The sequence below is a fragment of the Lepidochelys olivacea genome (assembly GCF_965140295.1).
Source record: "Lepidochelys olivacea isolate rLepOli2 genome assembly, chromosome: 1".
Lineage (NCBI taxonomy): Eukaryota > Metazoa > Chordata > Testudines > Cheloniidae > Lepidochelys > Lepidochelys olivacea.
Window position 1 is genome coordinate 329832069 of NC_140411.1, and position 14213 is coordinate 329846281.

Here is a 14213-nt window from a genome sequence, read left to right on the forward strand (position 1 = left end):
GGGATAGCATACAGAGGGACCTAGACAAATTAGAGGATTGGGCCAAAAGAAATCTCATGAGGTTCAACAAGGACAAGTGCAGAGTCCTGCACTTAGGACGGAAGAACCCAATGCACCGCTACAGAGTAGGGACCGAATGGCTCGGCAGCAGTTCTGCAGAAAAGGACCTAGGGGTTACAGTGGACAAGAAGCTGGATATGAGTCAGCAGTGTGCCCTTGTTGCCAAGAAGGCCAATGGCATTTTGGGATGTATAAGTAGGGGCATTGCCAGCAGATCGAGAGACATGATCGTTCCCCTCTATTCAACATTGATGAGGACTCACCTGGAGTACTGTGTCCAGTTTTGGGCCCCACACTACAAGAAGGATGTGGAAAAATTGGAAAACATCCAGTGGAGGGCAACAAAAATGATTAGGGGACTGGAACATATGATTTATGAGGAGAGGCTGAGGGAACTGGGATTGTTTAGTCTGCAGAAGAGAAGAATGAGGGGGGATTTGATAGCTGCTTTCAACTACCTGAAAGGGGGTTGCAAAGAGGATAGATCTAGACTGTTCTCAGTGGTAGCTGATGACTGAACGAGGAGTCTCAAGTTGCAGTGGGGGAGGTTTAGGTTGGATATTAGGAAAAACTTTTTCACTAGGAGGGTGGTGAAACACTGGAATGCGTTACCTGGGGAGGTGGTGGAATCTCCTTCCTTAGATATTTTTAAGGTCAGACTTGACAAAGCCCTGGCTGGGATGATTTAGTTGGTGATTGGTCCTGCTTTGAGCAGGGGGTTGGACTAGATGACTGCTGAGGTCCCTTCCAACCGTGATATTCTATGATTCTAATAGGATTATTTTTTGGCATGATATGCAGATAGTTATACTGCAACCATCTCTAAACAGGTTCATTATTAGCAGAGATTCTGTAATGCAGCAATTACCATGAGCATTGTACAATGAAAGTTAATTGTATAAATTTTCTATAATAATTTAAGGCAAAAAATATAACTTTCCCTAGGTATTCTAAAGAAAGAAAACATCAAGAGCAGGAAAGGAATTACCTGTATTTAGTAATTTATCATCACATAGTTGACATGCTCGTAAGTCTGGTTTCGACTAGAGGAAAACTACTCTGACACTTGTTTATACCTACATAAAAGAATAGATGTTTTTTGTAACCTCAGGCTAATCACACAATGGCCAAACATTTCAAACTTCATTTCCTATTGTTAGGCACCTGAATCGATGTTTAGGGATTACACGTGGCCTGACTTTTAGAATTGCTGAGCCCCTGCAATCTCCATTGACTTCAGCATCTCTGAAAAGCCATGTCACTATTTAAATATGGAATTTGGTATCTGACTTCAGTTTGAAAATTTTGGTCTAAGTGGCTTGTTCAGTCACACAGGCAGTGTGTGTGATTTTGATGGGGGTACTCTTAGGAGTAAGGATTTGTAAGATCAAGCTCTAGAACTTTAACAGTAATGCTTTGTGCAACAGTAGAAATTCTGGACTAATCAGAACATATTTTGACTTATTTTAAAGCACACCAGAAAATGTAGGAAAGCAAAATTCTAAATGAGAGATACTATTTGTACAAAAGCAAACCAACATACGTTATAGCTGTTGACCTTTAAGCGTATAAAGAGATATGTGGATCAAAGTCTCAGCACAAGTTGAAAATAAAGTGGCACATGGTTATTATTAGTGAGAAACAGTAAACTCATATCAGCCTGTATTTGAAGGATTTGAGGGCATAGACTTCCAGTGTGTGGGCATACATAATAAAAAGTTGTCCTTTGGTATTGCCTCCTGCTATAGCCTCAGATGACTTTTGGCTCTAGCAAGTGAAGATCCTCTCTCAATAATCAGAGTAAATGGTCACTTTCTATTCTGCTAGAAGCCTGTGCAAAACAACAATAATAAACTGTGTTCAATAGATGCTTGTCCATCCCAATAATAAAGTAAATGAAACACTCTTTTAAAACCTTCTAAAATAAATTGGTTAAAAAAATAAATCTAGGTCACAGTGATAGATTGGAACAGAATAAGAAGGATTTAAAGATGAACTCTAAGGGAGCTAACTAATACGTATGCTGTGCCAAAGACTTGGGGACACATTCTGCCCCTTCTCTGTGGCCATTGGGGTTCCCAGACACAATGGAACTGATATGATTTCACTGTGTAAGAAGACAGATAGAATTTCGAGAGCCCAGGCAGTGGGTGCACATGCTCTGCATGCTGCCTAGCACTACTTTGCAGCAGATTCCTGCTTGGACTTGCACAGTGGAGTTTGGGGGAAGGGAAAACTGGGAGATCCACCAGTACAGATGCATAGACTGTTGCCCCTTGTAGAATGGAGGTGCTGGAAGAACGGGCTAATGCAGCTCTCTTAAGGAGTTCCCTAGTATTGATTAGGAGGTGAAAGTATATGTTGTTCTTTTCACACCTCCTACCTGATACAATCAACACAGCTTTAGTTTTACTGAGGTTTAATCTCAGCCAGTTTCATGTTAGGTATTTTTAGTAAGGTGCTCTGAAACCACATATCCCCTTCAGAGTTATGAATGAGATAAGCATGTTGGATAGTGGGCACCATTAAAAGATAAGCAGATGCTAAGCAGCAACTTCAATGTAGAACAGCATTTCTTTCAAATGCATATGGCAGCAAGGCATTGTGATTGAACTGTGATAAATATCGACAAGTGGATGAGTAGATTCTGTCATCGTGACAATGATAGTTTAGATCATATTTTCCACAAATCTCCAGGGCCCTGATATAGAGAATGAGGAGATTCAGAGCCAGGAGAGAATTCTGGGGAGCACAGCACCATATATGATTCCAGACTATACCAATGAAGATTCACCAAGTGATACTAACGGACCATTCTGTCATGTATGACTGGAGCCGGTTCATCATATTCCCAATTATTCCAAGTTGCTCACCAGGTGATATTATAGAATCAAATCATCCACAAAATCAAAATCTACCAATAGATGTAAAAATTCCTATGAGTATAGGCTATTTTATACATTGTGGTAAGAATAACTGTGACTCCCAATGACTTCTTGGACCACTTCAGGTGGATTAGACTTGCTGCATTGCTACTCTAGTGGAACTTGGCTGTACAGTCTTGTGCTTTACAAACTGAAGGCATAATAGTCTTGCTATGTAACTATGAGATTTAGTGCCTCTCAAAATTCTTTCCCCCTAAATAGCCTGCGCTCCTTGTTTTGCCAAACATATTATTAATGAAGTGCCTAGCACAATGGGGCTTCATTCTTGTCAATCCCTAGGCTCTATTGTAGTGAAAATAATAATAGAGAATAGTTCTTACATAGTGGACTCTGATGTGTTCATCAGATTTCAGATCCAGAGCATCTTGGATGATCTATTCTAGGTTAATGGGTACTTGTAACATTTTTAGAAGGGATTATAAAGTTTTCAGATGTAAAAAAACCCAATAAGGAATAGTACCTGAGACTTTGGTGTTCATTTTGTAAATGGGTGGTTTATATACTAGGACCCAATATTACTGTAGTTGTACAAAATAGTTGTAGTTTAGATATGAAGTAATGCCAATTTTAGTTATAGTTTAGTAAAAAATCTTTAACGAACGTTAGTAATTCACTACTGGGTAAAGTAGATTAATGTTGGTTCTAAATGGCAGTATAGAAATGGTACTGAAAAAAAGGCCACTCCACAAGTCTGAACCTACCACCAAACGCCTGGGCTCTGATTCAGGATAGCATTTAAGCACATGCTTAAAGCCACCCCTTTTCAGGAGAACACTTAACATATCCTTAACTTTAAGCACAAGCTTACGTCCACTTGGGCCTTAAACACATGCTTATGTGCTGACCTGAAAAGGGATGCTTTGGTGAGCAAAAATGAGAAACCTTCTAGCTGTTTGTGACTCCCTTGAAAGTAATGATTGACCCTCAAAGATAGATATGTCCACTGGGGAAAATTCAATTTCTTTACATAACATAAGAATGGCCATACTGGGTCAGACCAATAGTCCATCTACCCCAGTATCCTGTCTTATCATAGAATCATAGAATATCAGGGTTGGAAGGGACCTCAGGAGGTCATCTAGTCCAACCCCCTGCTCAAAAGCAGGACCAATCCCCAATTAAATCATCCCAGCCAGGGCTTTGTCAAGCCTGACCTTAAAAACTTCTAAGGAAGGAGATTCCACCACCTCCCTAGGCAACACATTCCAGTATTTCACACCCTCCTAGTGAAAAAGTTTTTCCTAATATCCAACCTAAACCTCCCCCACTGCAACTTGAGACCATTACTCCTTGTCCTGTCCTCTTCTACCACTGAGAATAGTCTAGAACCATCCTCTCTGGAACCACCTCTCAGGTAGTTGAAAGCAGCTATCAAATCCCCCCTCATTCTTCTCTTCTGCAGACTAAACAAGCCCAGTTCCCTCAGCCTCTCCTCATAAGTCATGTGTTCCAGACCCCTAATCATTTTTGTTGCCCTTTGCTGGACTCTTTCCAATTTATCCACATCCTTCTTGTCGTGTGGGGCCCAAAACTGGACACAGTACTCCAGATGAGGCCTCACCAATGTCGAATAGAGGGGGACGATCACGTCCCTCGATCTGCTCGCTATGCCCCTACTTATACATCCCAAAATGCCATTGGCCTTCTTGGCAACAAGGGCACACTGCTGACTCATATCCAGCTTCTCGTCCACTGTCACCTCTAGGTCCTTTTCTGCAGAACTGCTGCCTAGCCATTCGGTCCCTAGTCTGTAGCTGTGCATTGGGTTCTTCCGTCCTAAGTGCAGGACCCTGCACTTATCCTTATTGAACCTTATCAGATTTCCTCCAATTTGTCTAGGTCCCTCTGTATCGTATCCCTGCCCTCCAGCGTATCTACCACTCCTCCCAGTTTAGTATCATCCGCAAATTTGCTGAGAGTACAATCCACACCATCCTCCAGATCATTTATGAAGATATTGAACAAAACCGGCCCCAGGACCGACCCCTGGGGCACTCCACTTGATACCGGCTGCCAACTAGACATGGAGCCATTGATCACTACCCGTTGAGCCCGACAATCTAGCCAACTTTCTACCCACCTTATAGTGCATTCATCCAGCCTGTACTTCTTTAATTTGCTGACAAGAATACTGTGGGAGACCATGTCAAAAGCTTTGCTAAAGTCAAGAAACAAAACATCCACTGCTTTCCCTTCATCCACAGAACCAGTAATCTCATCATAGAAGGCGATTAGATTAGTCAGGCATGACCTTCCCTTGGTGAATCCATGCTGACTGTTCCTGATCACTTTCCTCTCATGTAAGTGCTTCAGGATTGATTCTTTGAGGACCTGCTCCATGATTTTTCCGGGGACTGAAGTGAGGCTGACTGGCCTGTAGTTCCCAGGATCCTCCTTCTTCCCTTTTTTAAAGATTGGCACTACATTAGCCTTTTTCCAGTCATCTGGGACTTCCCCCATTCACCACGAGTTTTCAAAGATAATGGCCAATGGCTCTGCAATCACAGCCGCCAGTTCCTTTAGCACTCTCAGATGCAACACGTCCGACCCCATGGACTTGTGCACGTCCAGCTTTTCTAAATAGTCCCTAACCACCTCTTTCTCTACAGAGGGCTGGCCATCTATTCCCCATGTTGTGATGCCCAGCGCAGCAGTCTGGGAGCTGACCTTGTTAGTGAAGACAGAGGCAAAAAAAGCATTGAGTACATTAGCTTTTTCCACATCCTCTGTCACTAGGTTGCCTCCCTCATTCATTAAGAGGCCCACACTTTCCTTGGCTTTCTTCTTGTTGCCAACATACCTGAAGAAACCCTTCTTGTTACTCTTAACATCTCTGGCTAGCTGCAGCTCCAGGTGCGATTTGGCCCTCCTGATTTCATTCCTACATGCCCGAGCAATATTTTTATACTCCTCCCTGGTCATATGTCCAACCTTCCAGTTCTTGTAAGCTTCTTTTTTATGTTTAAGATCCGCTAGGATTTCACCATTAAGCCAAGCTGGTCGCCTGCCATATTTACTATTCTTTCGACACATCGGGATGGTTTGTCCCTGTAACCTCAACAGGGATTCCTTGAAATACAGCCAGCTCTCCTGGACTCCTTTCCCCTTCATGTTAGTCCCCCAGGGGATCCTACCCATCCATTCCCTGAGGGAGTCGAAGTCTGCTTTCCTGAAGTCCAGGGTCCGTATCCTGCTGCTTACCTTTCTTCCCTGTGTCAGGATCCTGAACTCAACCAACTCATGGTCACTGCCTCCCAGATTCCCATCCACTTTTGCTTCCCCTACTAATTCTTCCAGGTTTGTGAGCAGCAGGTCAAGAAAAGCTCCCCACCCCCTAGTTGGCTCCTCTAGCACTTGCACCAGGAAATTGTCCCCTACGCTTTCCAAAAACTTCCTGGATTGTCTGTGCATCGCTGTATTGCTCTCCCAGCAGATATCAGGAAAATTAAAGTCACCCATGAGAACCAGGGCGTGCGATCTAGTAACTTCTGCGAGCTGCCGGAAGAAAGCCTCATCCACCTCAACCCCCTGGTCCGGTGGTCTATAGCAGACTCCCACCACTACATCACTCTTGTTGCTCACACTTCTAAACTTAATCCAGAGACACTCAGGTTTTTCTGCAGTTTCGTACCGGAGCTCTGAGCAGTCATACTGCTCCCTTACATACAGTGCTACTCCCCCACCTTTTCTGCCCTGCCTGTCCTTCCTGAACAGTTTATAACCATCCATGACAGTACTCCAGTCATGTGAGTTATCCCACCAAGTCTCTGTTATTCCAATCACGTCATAATTCCGTGACATCACCAGGACCTCCAGTTCTCCCTGCTTGTTTCCAAGGCTTTGTGCATTCGTATATAAGCACTTGAGATAACCTGCTGATCGCCCCTCATTCTCAGTATGAGGCAGGAGCCCTCCCCTCACAGACATTCCTGCCTGTGCTTCCTCCCGGTACCCCGCTTTCCCACTTACCTCAGGGCTTTGGTCTCCTTCCCCGGTGAACCTAGTTTAAAGCCCTCCTCACTAGGTTAGCCAGCTTGCTCGCAAAGATGCTCTTTCCTCTCTTCGTAAGGTGGAGCCCGTCTCTGCCTAGCACTCCTCCTTCATGGAACACCATCCCGTGGTCAAAGAATCCAAAGCCTTCTCTCCGACACCACCTGCATAGCCATTCATTGACTTCCACGATTCGACGGTCCCTACCCAGGCCTTCTTCTTACAGTGGCCAATGCTTCAGAGAGAATGAACAGAACAGGTAATCATCAAGTGATTCATCCCCCGTCATCCATTCCCAGCTTCTGGGAAACAGAGGCGAGGGACACTTCAGAGCATGGGTTTGTATCCCTGCCCATCCTGGCTAATAGCCACAGATGGACCTATCCTTTATGAACGTATCCAGTTCTTTTTTGAACGCTGTTATAGTCTTGGCCTTCACAACATCCTCTGGCAAAGAGTTCCACAGGTTGACTGTGCGTTGTGTGAAGAAATACTTCCCTTTGTTTGTTTTAAATCTTCTTTATCTTCAGCTGGGGTCAGGATGAAGGATCTTATATTTTTCATTACTATTTTTAGGTGTGGCAGGATTTGATTTAAATAGTTACTCAGTAAATGTTGATTTCACCTGACACACTGAAATCAACAAAAAAAATACATGAACAGTGGGCAAGCGCAGCCCGGCCTGCACCTTGTGCTTGCAGGGATCCAGTGTCACTGACTCCGTGGCAGTGTAGGGAGCTCTCTGCAGGCTCACTCACCAGTTGGGAGTGAGGGGCTGCCTCCAGGTAGGAACTGTTCAGCAGGCCAGGCAGCCAGGCCTAGTCCTCCTCTTTGCGGTTCTGGCTAGAAGTATCTGCTGTACCCTGCCAGGACTGCATCCTTTGCCGCCTCTTGTACCTGAAAGCATCCAGCAGTCCCGTTGTGAAACTCTGAAAATTTATTCTAAACGATAAAAACCAGAAAAAAAGATTAAAAATAATAATCAATATTAATTGTCGAATTTACCACACACAAAAAGAATTCTGCCAACCCTATTTTTTTCAGTGGTCTAGGTTTCCAGAATTGGCAAAATCTACGCTTCTGTCATCAGCACAATAGTATCCACATCTGGATCCCAGACTATTTTTACACATTCTTATTTTTCTTTATCACGTTTCCTTCTTGAGCAGCATGGCTGTTCTGAAAGATAGCAGATAATTTGCTGGTCAAAATGTTCACACACCACTCATATAGAAGAAAATGAAAAATTTGTTTTCTGAAGGCTCACTTTGTACTTTGTTTTGGTTTTACTACTGTAAAGCGTGCAAGTCCCCAGACATTTGGCATCAGTATAAACTTTTAAACATCAAAACTCTCATTCTCCTTAGGGCTTGAGAACGATGGTCAGTTTGTGCTGGTCCTTGCCCCCAGTGCACAAGGAAAAGAAAATTCAAACTATCTTCTATTCCCAACATTGGGACTTGCCATAGTTGCACTCCTGAAAACAGGAACTGCTCCCTGCAGGCACAATGTCCCCTGGAGCTCCTGCTAGGGTAGTCTGACTGTATACTACCTCTGGCTTGTGCTTAACAGGAACCATTTGGCCCTTGATTTGAGGCATAATTTAAATGTAAAATAATTGAATATAAAGCTTGGTTGAAGAACTGCAACTAATATTTGTTTTTTGCCCACATAGTTAATGTAGACTTGTTTGTGAAAAGCTCTTGTTTCAGTCCAAAATTTTGAAGCAAATCGGTGAAATTGTTCACTTTATGAAAATGCTAATTTGTTTACTGGAAGTGAAAACATACCATGCATCTCTGCTTTCTCTACTTCCTTTTCTCACTTATATGAAAAAGTTCATGGTTGTTGTTTTTTCAACAAACAATTTTTTAAAAGACCACACAGCAATTTTTATCTAACTTGGCTGGAGTGAAGAGATCTGCAGAAAAGCCATACATTTGTTGATTTCCAAACATGAGTGGATACAGATAGGAAATCCACATCAGATGGCAGTTCTCCCTAAGGAACTCAGAAGTATTAATTGAATTTAATTAATTTAAGGAGCTGGTATGTAATGAAAATTATTTCTAGCTCTAAAGAAAAGAGTACAAATCAACATGATGTTACTTTGGACCATGTGAGGATGGCTACATAAAGGGATCATTTTCTGGAGGATAGAACAGAGGAAGGAGACCTCACTCTATCTTGAACTCTTTATATGACTTCAGGCAGCTCACTAATTCAACATCTCTGGGCCTCACTTTACTCTGTAGAACTGAGATAATATCTCACAGAGGTATTGTTTGGGTAAGTTAGTTAATGTCTTTAAAAGGTGTAATCCTCAGATGGAAGGTGCGAGATGCTGTAAGTTTAGGACATTATTATCATCTATCTTAACAAAATGTTATTTCACAGATGTGTTATTATAATATAAAGTTGAAATTTATTTGATGTGTTTTCAGAGCTTGGCAGCCCTGGCCCACACTAGAAGAATGAAGGAACTTTCTGTATCTGAATGTAGGAAGATCACTGATATGGGAATTCAGGTAAGATCAACCAGACCCTTTTATAGGGATATAGACAGATGTCCTCGTAGAAGTCCCTCTGCTTTCTCAAATTAACAATGTCAAAAACTGAGCTTATTTTGCTTTAAAACCCTCTCAATCACTGTCCATCACCCAATCCTGCAGCATTGGTGATATCACTGATTTTTCTGTTTCCTTTTCCCAGCATATTATGGCCATCAGTGAATTTTAAATTTTCTCCCTCTATATTATCTCTAAAATACTCACCTTCCTAAATATCAATTATTCTAACCTTCTCCTTTCTAGCCTCCCCACTCTCCTCTTCTGTCAATCCAAAATACGGCAGCTAAATATCTTCCTGTAACATTGCATTAACTGTGACACTCCTCCACTCATGGAGTCCCTTCACTGGCTTTTATGTATCAGTCTTAAATTCATAAGCCTCACTTTCAAAAAACCTTCATCACTCTGCTCCTGCTTATAACTTGTCTCTATTTCCACCTATTCTCCATCTCAATCCGACCTTAGTGAATTTCATCATAAACATTTTTATGTCATAAATGTTTTCCTTTCTAAAATGATTGATTTATTCTGCACTTTTGAAGTTGTAATGTTGGGCTGTATACAACATAAAGATGCTGTTTGGTTACAGTTGTGACCATGAGATGTGTTCTTTAAGATATTGCTTTATATGTTTCTGTGTAGTGGTAGTTTAGAAAGAAAACATATCCAATATCTTTGTTTAGAAGGTGTCCTCAGTTAACAACCAATCTAACAGCAGCTATATCTTTACAATGCGATCAGAAAGGGAAAGTAATTACATGGTATAGAAACAACCTTTGTTTTGAAGCCACCCGCAGTTTGAAGTTACTAAAGAGGGAACTATTTGCATTCATTGGAAACTCTGACCTCTAAATAAAGTTATACAGTAATTAAACATTTTTACTTCAAAGTGTCTAGCAATTGTCATAAAAATACTTTATTTCAGCTCAGTATTTCACTGGAACAGCACGTTTGATGAATTGTTTTAAGTTTCGGATTTACTGACGCATGCAGCATCTGTTTTTAATTATTATCAGTGATGTTATTTTCCAGCTGAAGATTTGTCACATTGACAGTATGACTGTAAAGGTTACTTGCATATTGAAATTCTGATTTATCATTTTGTTTCTGTCTTTATTGTTTTAATTGTCATTGATATAGCATCGTAGATCTTCATGGTGCTTTTGGAAACAATACACAACTAAGGCCTCGACTTTATATATGTGCATACACTTTTATGCATTCACAAGTTGTGCATGAAGAGCGCCTAAAGTACGATTACAAATAGAGGATAACTTGTGCAAGCAAATATCTTTGTACATGTTCAAGCATGATTTACATGTGCACACTGAGCATTTTGCACATGCAAAAGTGCATCACACTTTTCCACAAAGACCTTTAAACGTTTCCACCTAAGTCTCTGCCTGTAGACTCTAACACTCTAATTCTGCAAAATACTTAATTACATGAGTAAATGTTATTTACTTCAAGAACATGCTTACCTGCTTTTCTGAGTAGGATGGGATTACTGTTCTGAAGGTTAATCATGTGCTGAATTGGGCCCTAAATTAAGACAAGAGAAACAGGAGGAAATGACAAATTCTGAGAGAACAATGGCAAAGACAATAAGATTATGGAGTTGCTGTATTGATTTCATAGAATATCAGGGTTGGAAGGGACCTCATCTAGTCCAACCCTCTGCTCAAAGCAGGACCAATCCCCAATTTTTTCCCCAGATCCCTAAATGGCCCCCTCAAGGATTGAACTCACAACCCTGGGTTTAGCAGGCCAATGCTCAAACCACTAAGTTATCCCTCTTCCCCGTATTGATATATTTATTAATATAACTATCTAAAGATGATAAGCTTCCCTGAAGAAATGATTTTGAGACGGGATTTAAAGAAGGATGGGGGGAAGTGTGGCAGACAAGTCAGATAGGCATAAAAGAAGCTATCTAGTAGGACTGGTTGAAAACTCAAGTTTTACCTGTGTGAAAAATTGCCAATGATTTCATTTGAAAATTTTCACAGAAAATTTCGGTTTTCCTATAAAAAAATTGAAATGAAATAAAAATGTGTTTCAATTTGAATTGAAAATTTTGTTTTGTTTAAAAAAAGTATTGAAAAATCAAATGTCATTGAAATCAAACATTTTCTGAAACATTTCAATTTCAATAACACTGCATTTTTCTACAAAAAATAATTGGAATCCATTTTTTTTGACCAGCGGTAGTATTGATGTGAGTGTGGGAGAAGGAAATAGAGAGGTTAGTTAGATGAGCATCAAGCAAAGAGAGAGTTTGGGGAGGTGAAAGGTGACAAGGCCAGAGAGGTAGGAAGAAGCTTGTTTGTGGAAGGTCTTGAAGGAGCTTGAATTTGATGAAAGAGACAACAGAGAGAAAGTGTCTGGATTTGCAACAGAAATTGGGCCATTGGGTGTGCAGATGAGATGAGTGTCAGGATTGAGATGCTTGAAAATAGAGATCTTCTGAAATTGACCTTAATTCTTAATAAGACAAACTCCCATGCTCACCTCTATCCCAGATTTAGTTAACGAGCAAACACCTGTATTGGAAAGAAAATGGCCTGTGTTTTATTCATTTATCATAAAGAAGGTGATGTGATTACTATAATATTTGATTTGCTGACACTATAAAGATGTCATGTTATTTACCTTCTCCACATTTTCTAAAAATCAGTATGGAGACATACATTTCCTTTCCATATCACAATGACATAAATCAACACTAATCAGGAACTTAAGATTGTTCTCATTGCCAGTGGGCAATGAGGTGGGATTTATATCTTACTTCAAATGAGAACAATAGTTGGAGTAGGATATAAACAGCAGCTGCAGTTTATACTTTAAACTGCACCTGATAAACACTCCTGACTACATGTGACAGAGAAATGCTGAGATCTCCTATTCACTGGCGATCATCACACTCATGCCATAAGCAGCGGGGGACCCCATGGCTGCAGGTGTTGGCATTGCCATTGTGTAACCCCAGTCTTTGACTCCCACAGCTTTTTCCATTATAGGACTCCACATCCATAACTTTAAAGCCATATATTATAGGAATGAGTCAGTCCCTACTACACCCCAGGAGATGCATCTGGATTTAATTTTTTTACTCTGCATACACACAAAGATCTACAGACAAGCCACTGGCAGAACTGATGCCTTAGAGAACAATTCTGATTGGACTTTCTTACATGTTCCATGTAATTGAAACATAAACAATGTCAGAACAGAAATATCTCTTCTAATTTATGAAAGCCAGTATATAGCCATCTGGGTTTTTATATAAGGATCAAGAGGACTGTCACATGATGTTTAGACGCAAAGCTTGTCTTCAGTGCAAAATATTCAGTTTCTCATCTATATGTAACCCTTCTGCCCGTCAGAGTTGGCAGCAACAAGGGCCGGGTTCAATATCTAGGGGTTCCATTCCAATAACACAATGCAAACCGGCTCGAGCCCCCACCCAGTGACCTGGGACCAATATATACCACCCCCGCTGGGCGCCTCCAAGAGGCAATACTTCCCCTCTCGCAAGCACATAGTCTGAGTGTAGCAAAAGTCTTTTAATAACAGAGAGAAACAATGTGGCATTATGTTGGGGAAACACCACCAACAGGATTCATAACACAACCCATGAGCAAAAACAACCCCACCCCAGGCAAATTGGGGCATGCCCTTTTCCCTTTGGTTCTTGAGTCCAGCAACCCCAAATCACCCAAAGTCCCAAAAGTCCAATGCCCCAAAAGTCTCTGTCCCTGGTCAGGGCAGCCCCAGAGTTCGAAAGTTTATCGGCGGAGCTTTACCTCCCAATCTGGGTGGAAATGGGACAGGGGTAAGAGGCACCTTACGTGATCTGAAGCTGACCGCCCCATAGCTCCATAGCGGCGCTCCGCTCCGCCAGCCGCCCTACGAACTCCTTCGCTCAGCTGCGCTCCGCTCCGCCAGCCGCCCCACGAACTCCTTCACTCAGCTGCGCTCCGCTCCGCCAGCCGCCCCATGAACTCCTTCACTCAGCTCCACGGCCCACAAGCAGCTCCTGCCATCCACACACTGCTCCGCGTCGAACTGCTTCACCAGCCGTCCCGCAAATTGCTCCACAATATATCTTCAGGCTCCCCCACTACTTAACACAACACTCAGTGATTTCAGCTCTTAGGTGAATTCAGCTTATAGTAGGGGAGCCCCAGTGCTGGTGCACTGTCAGCCCAAAGTGAGCTCAGCAGCCTATAACTAGACTTCTAATGAAATCAAAATTAGCTCTGATATTCCACAGTGGAGAGAGGAGGAAGTGCAATCAGCATGTAAGGCCCTCACCAAGGGGCCCATGCCACCAAGTATTAATACTTGTCCCCAGCCTCTCTCCATTCACACAGTTTTGGAACCCATGACCCTTGCCTAGCGAGTGCTACTTAGTTGATGGTGAATCCCTCCATCATAACAAAAGGCCACGTACAGTTCCAAGCACAGTTCCCATAATCAGGGTAATAGCAATTTATTCTTCCTGCCCCAATAACAGAGACACTGGGGATCCCACAGCAGCCAAAGTGACCATTTGGGCAGCTATGGTCTCATTCTAGGCGTGGTGGGTGTGCCTATGCAAATGAGATCGGCCCCTGAAGTTCTTTTCCACAACTTGCCACACCTC

General features: G+C 42.1%; 1 protein-coding gene across 4 annotated transcripts in view; it reads left to right on the top strand.

Annotated features, from left to right (window-relative positions):
* Positions 1–14213, top strand: part of FBXL13 (F-box and leucine rich repeat protein 13) — a 197825-nt gene that overhangs the window by 158070 nt on the left and 25542 nt on the right. For all 4 annotated transcript variants that reach the window (XM_084630203.1, XM_084630205.1, XM_084630204.1 and 1 more), the window contains one exon: positions 9440–9523. In XM_084630203.1, the coding sequence (XP_084486329.1) occupies positions 9440–9523 (84 nt within the window). The remainder of the gene's footprint in view (positions 1–9439; positions 9524–14213) is intronic.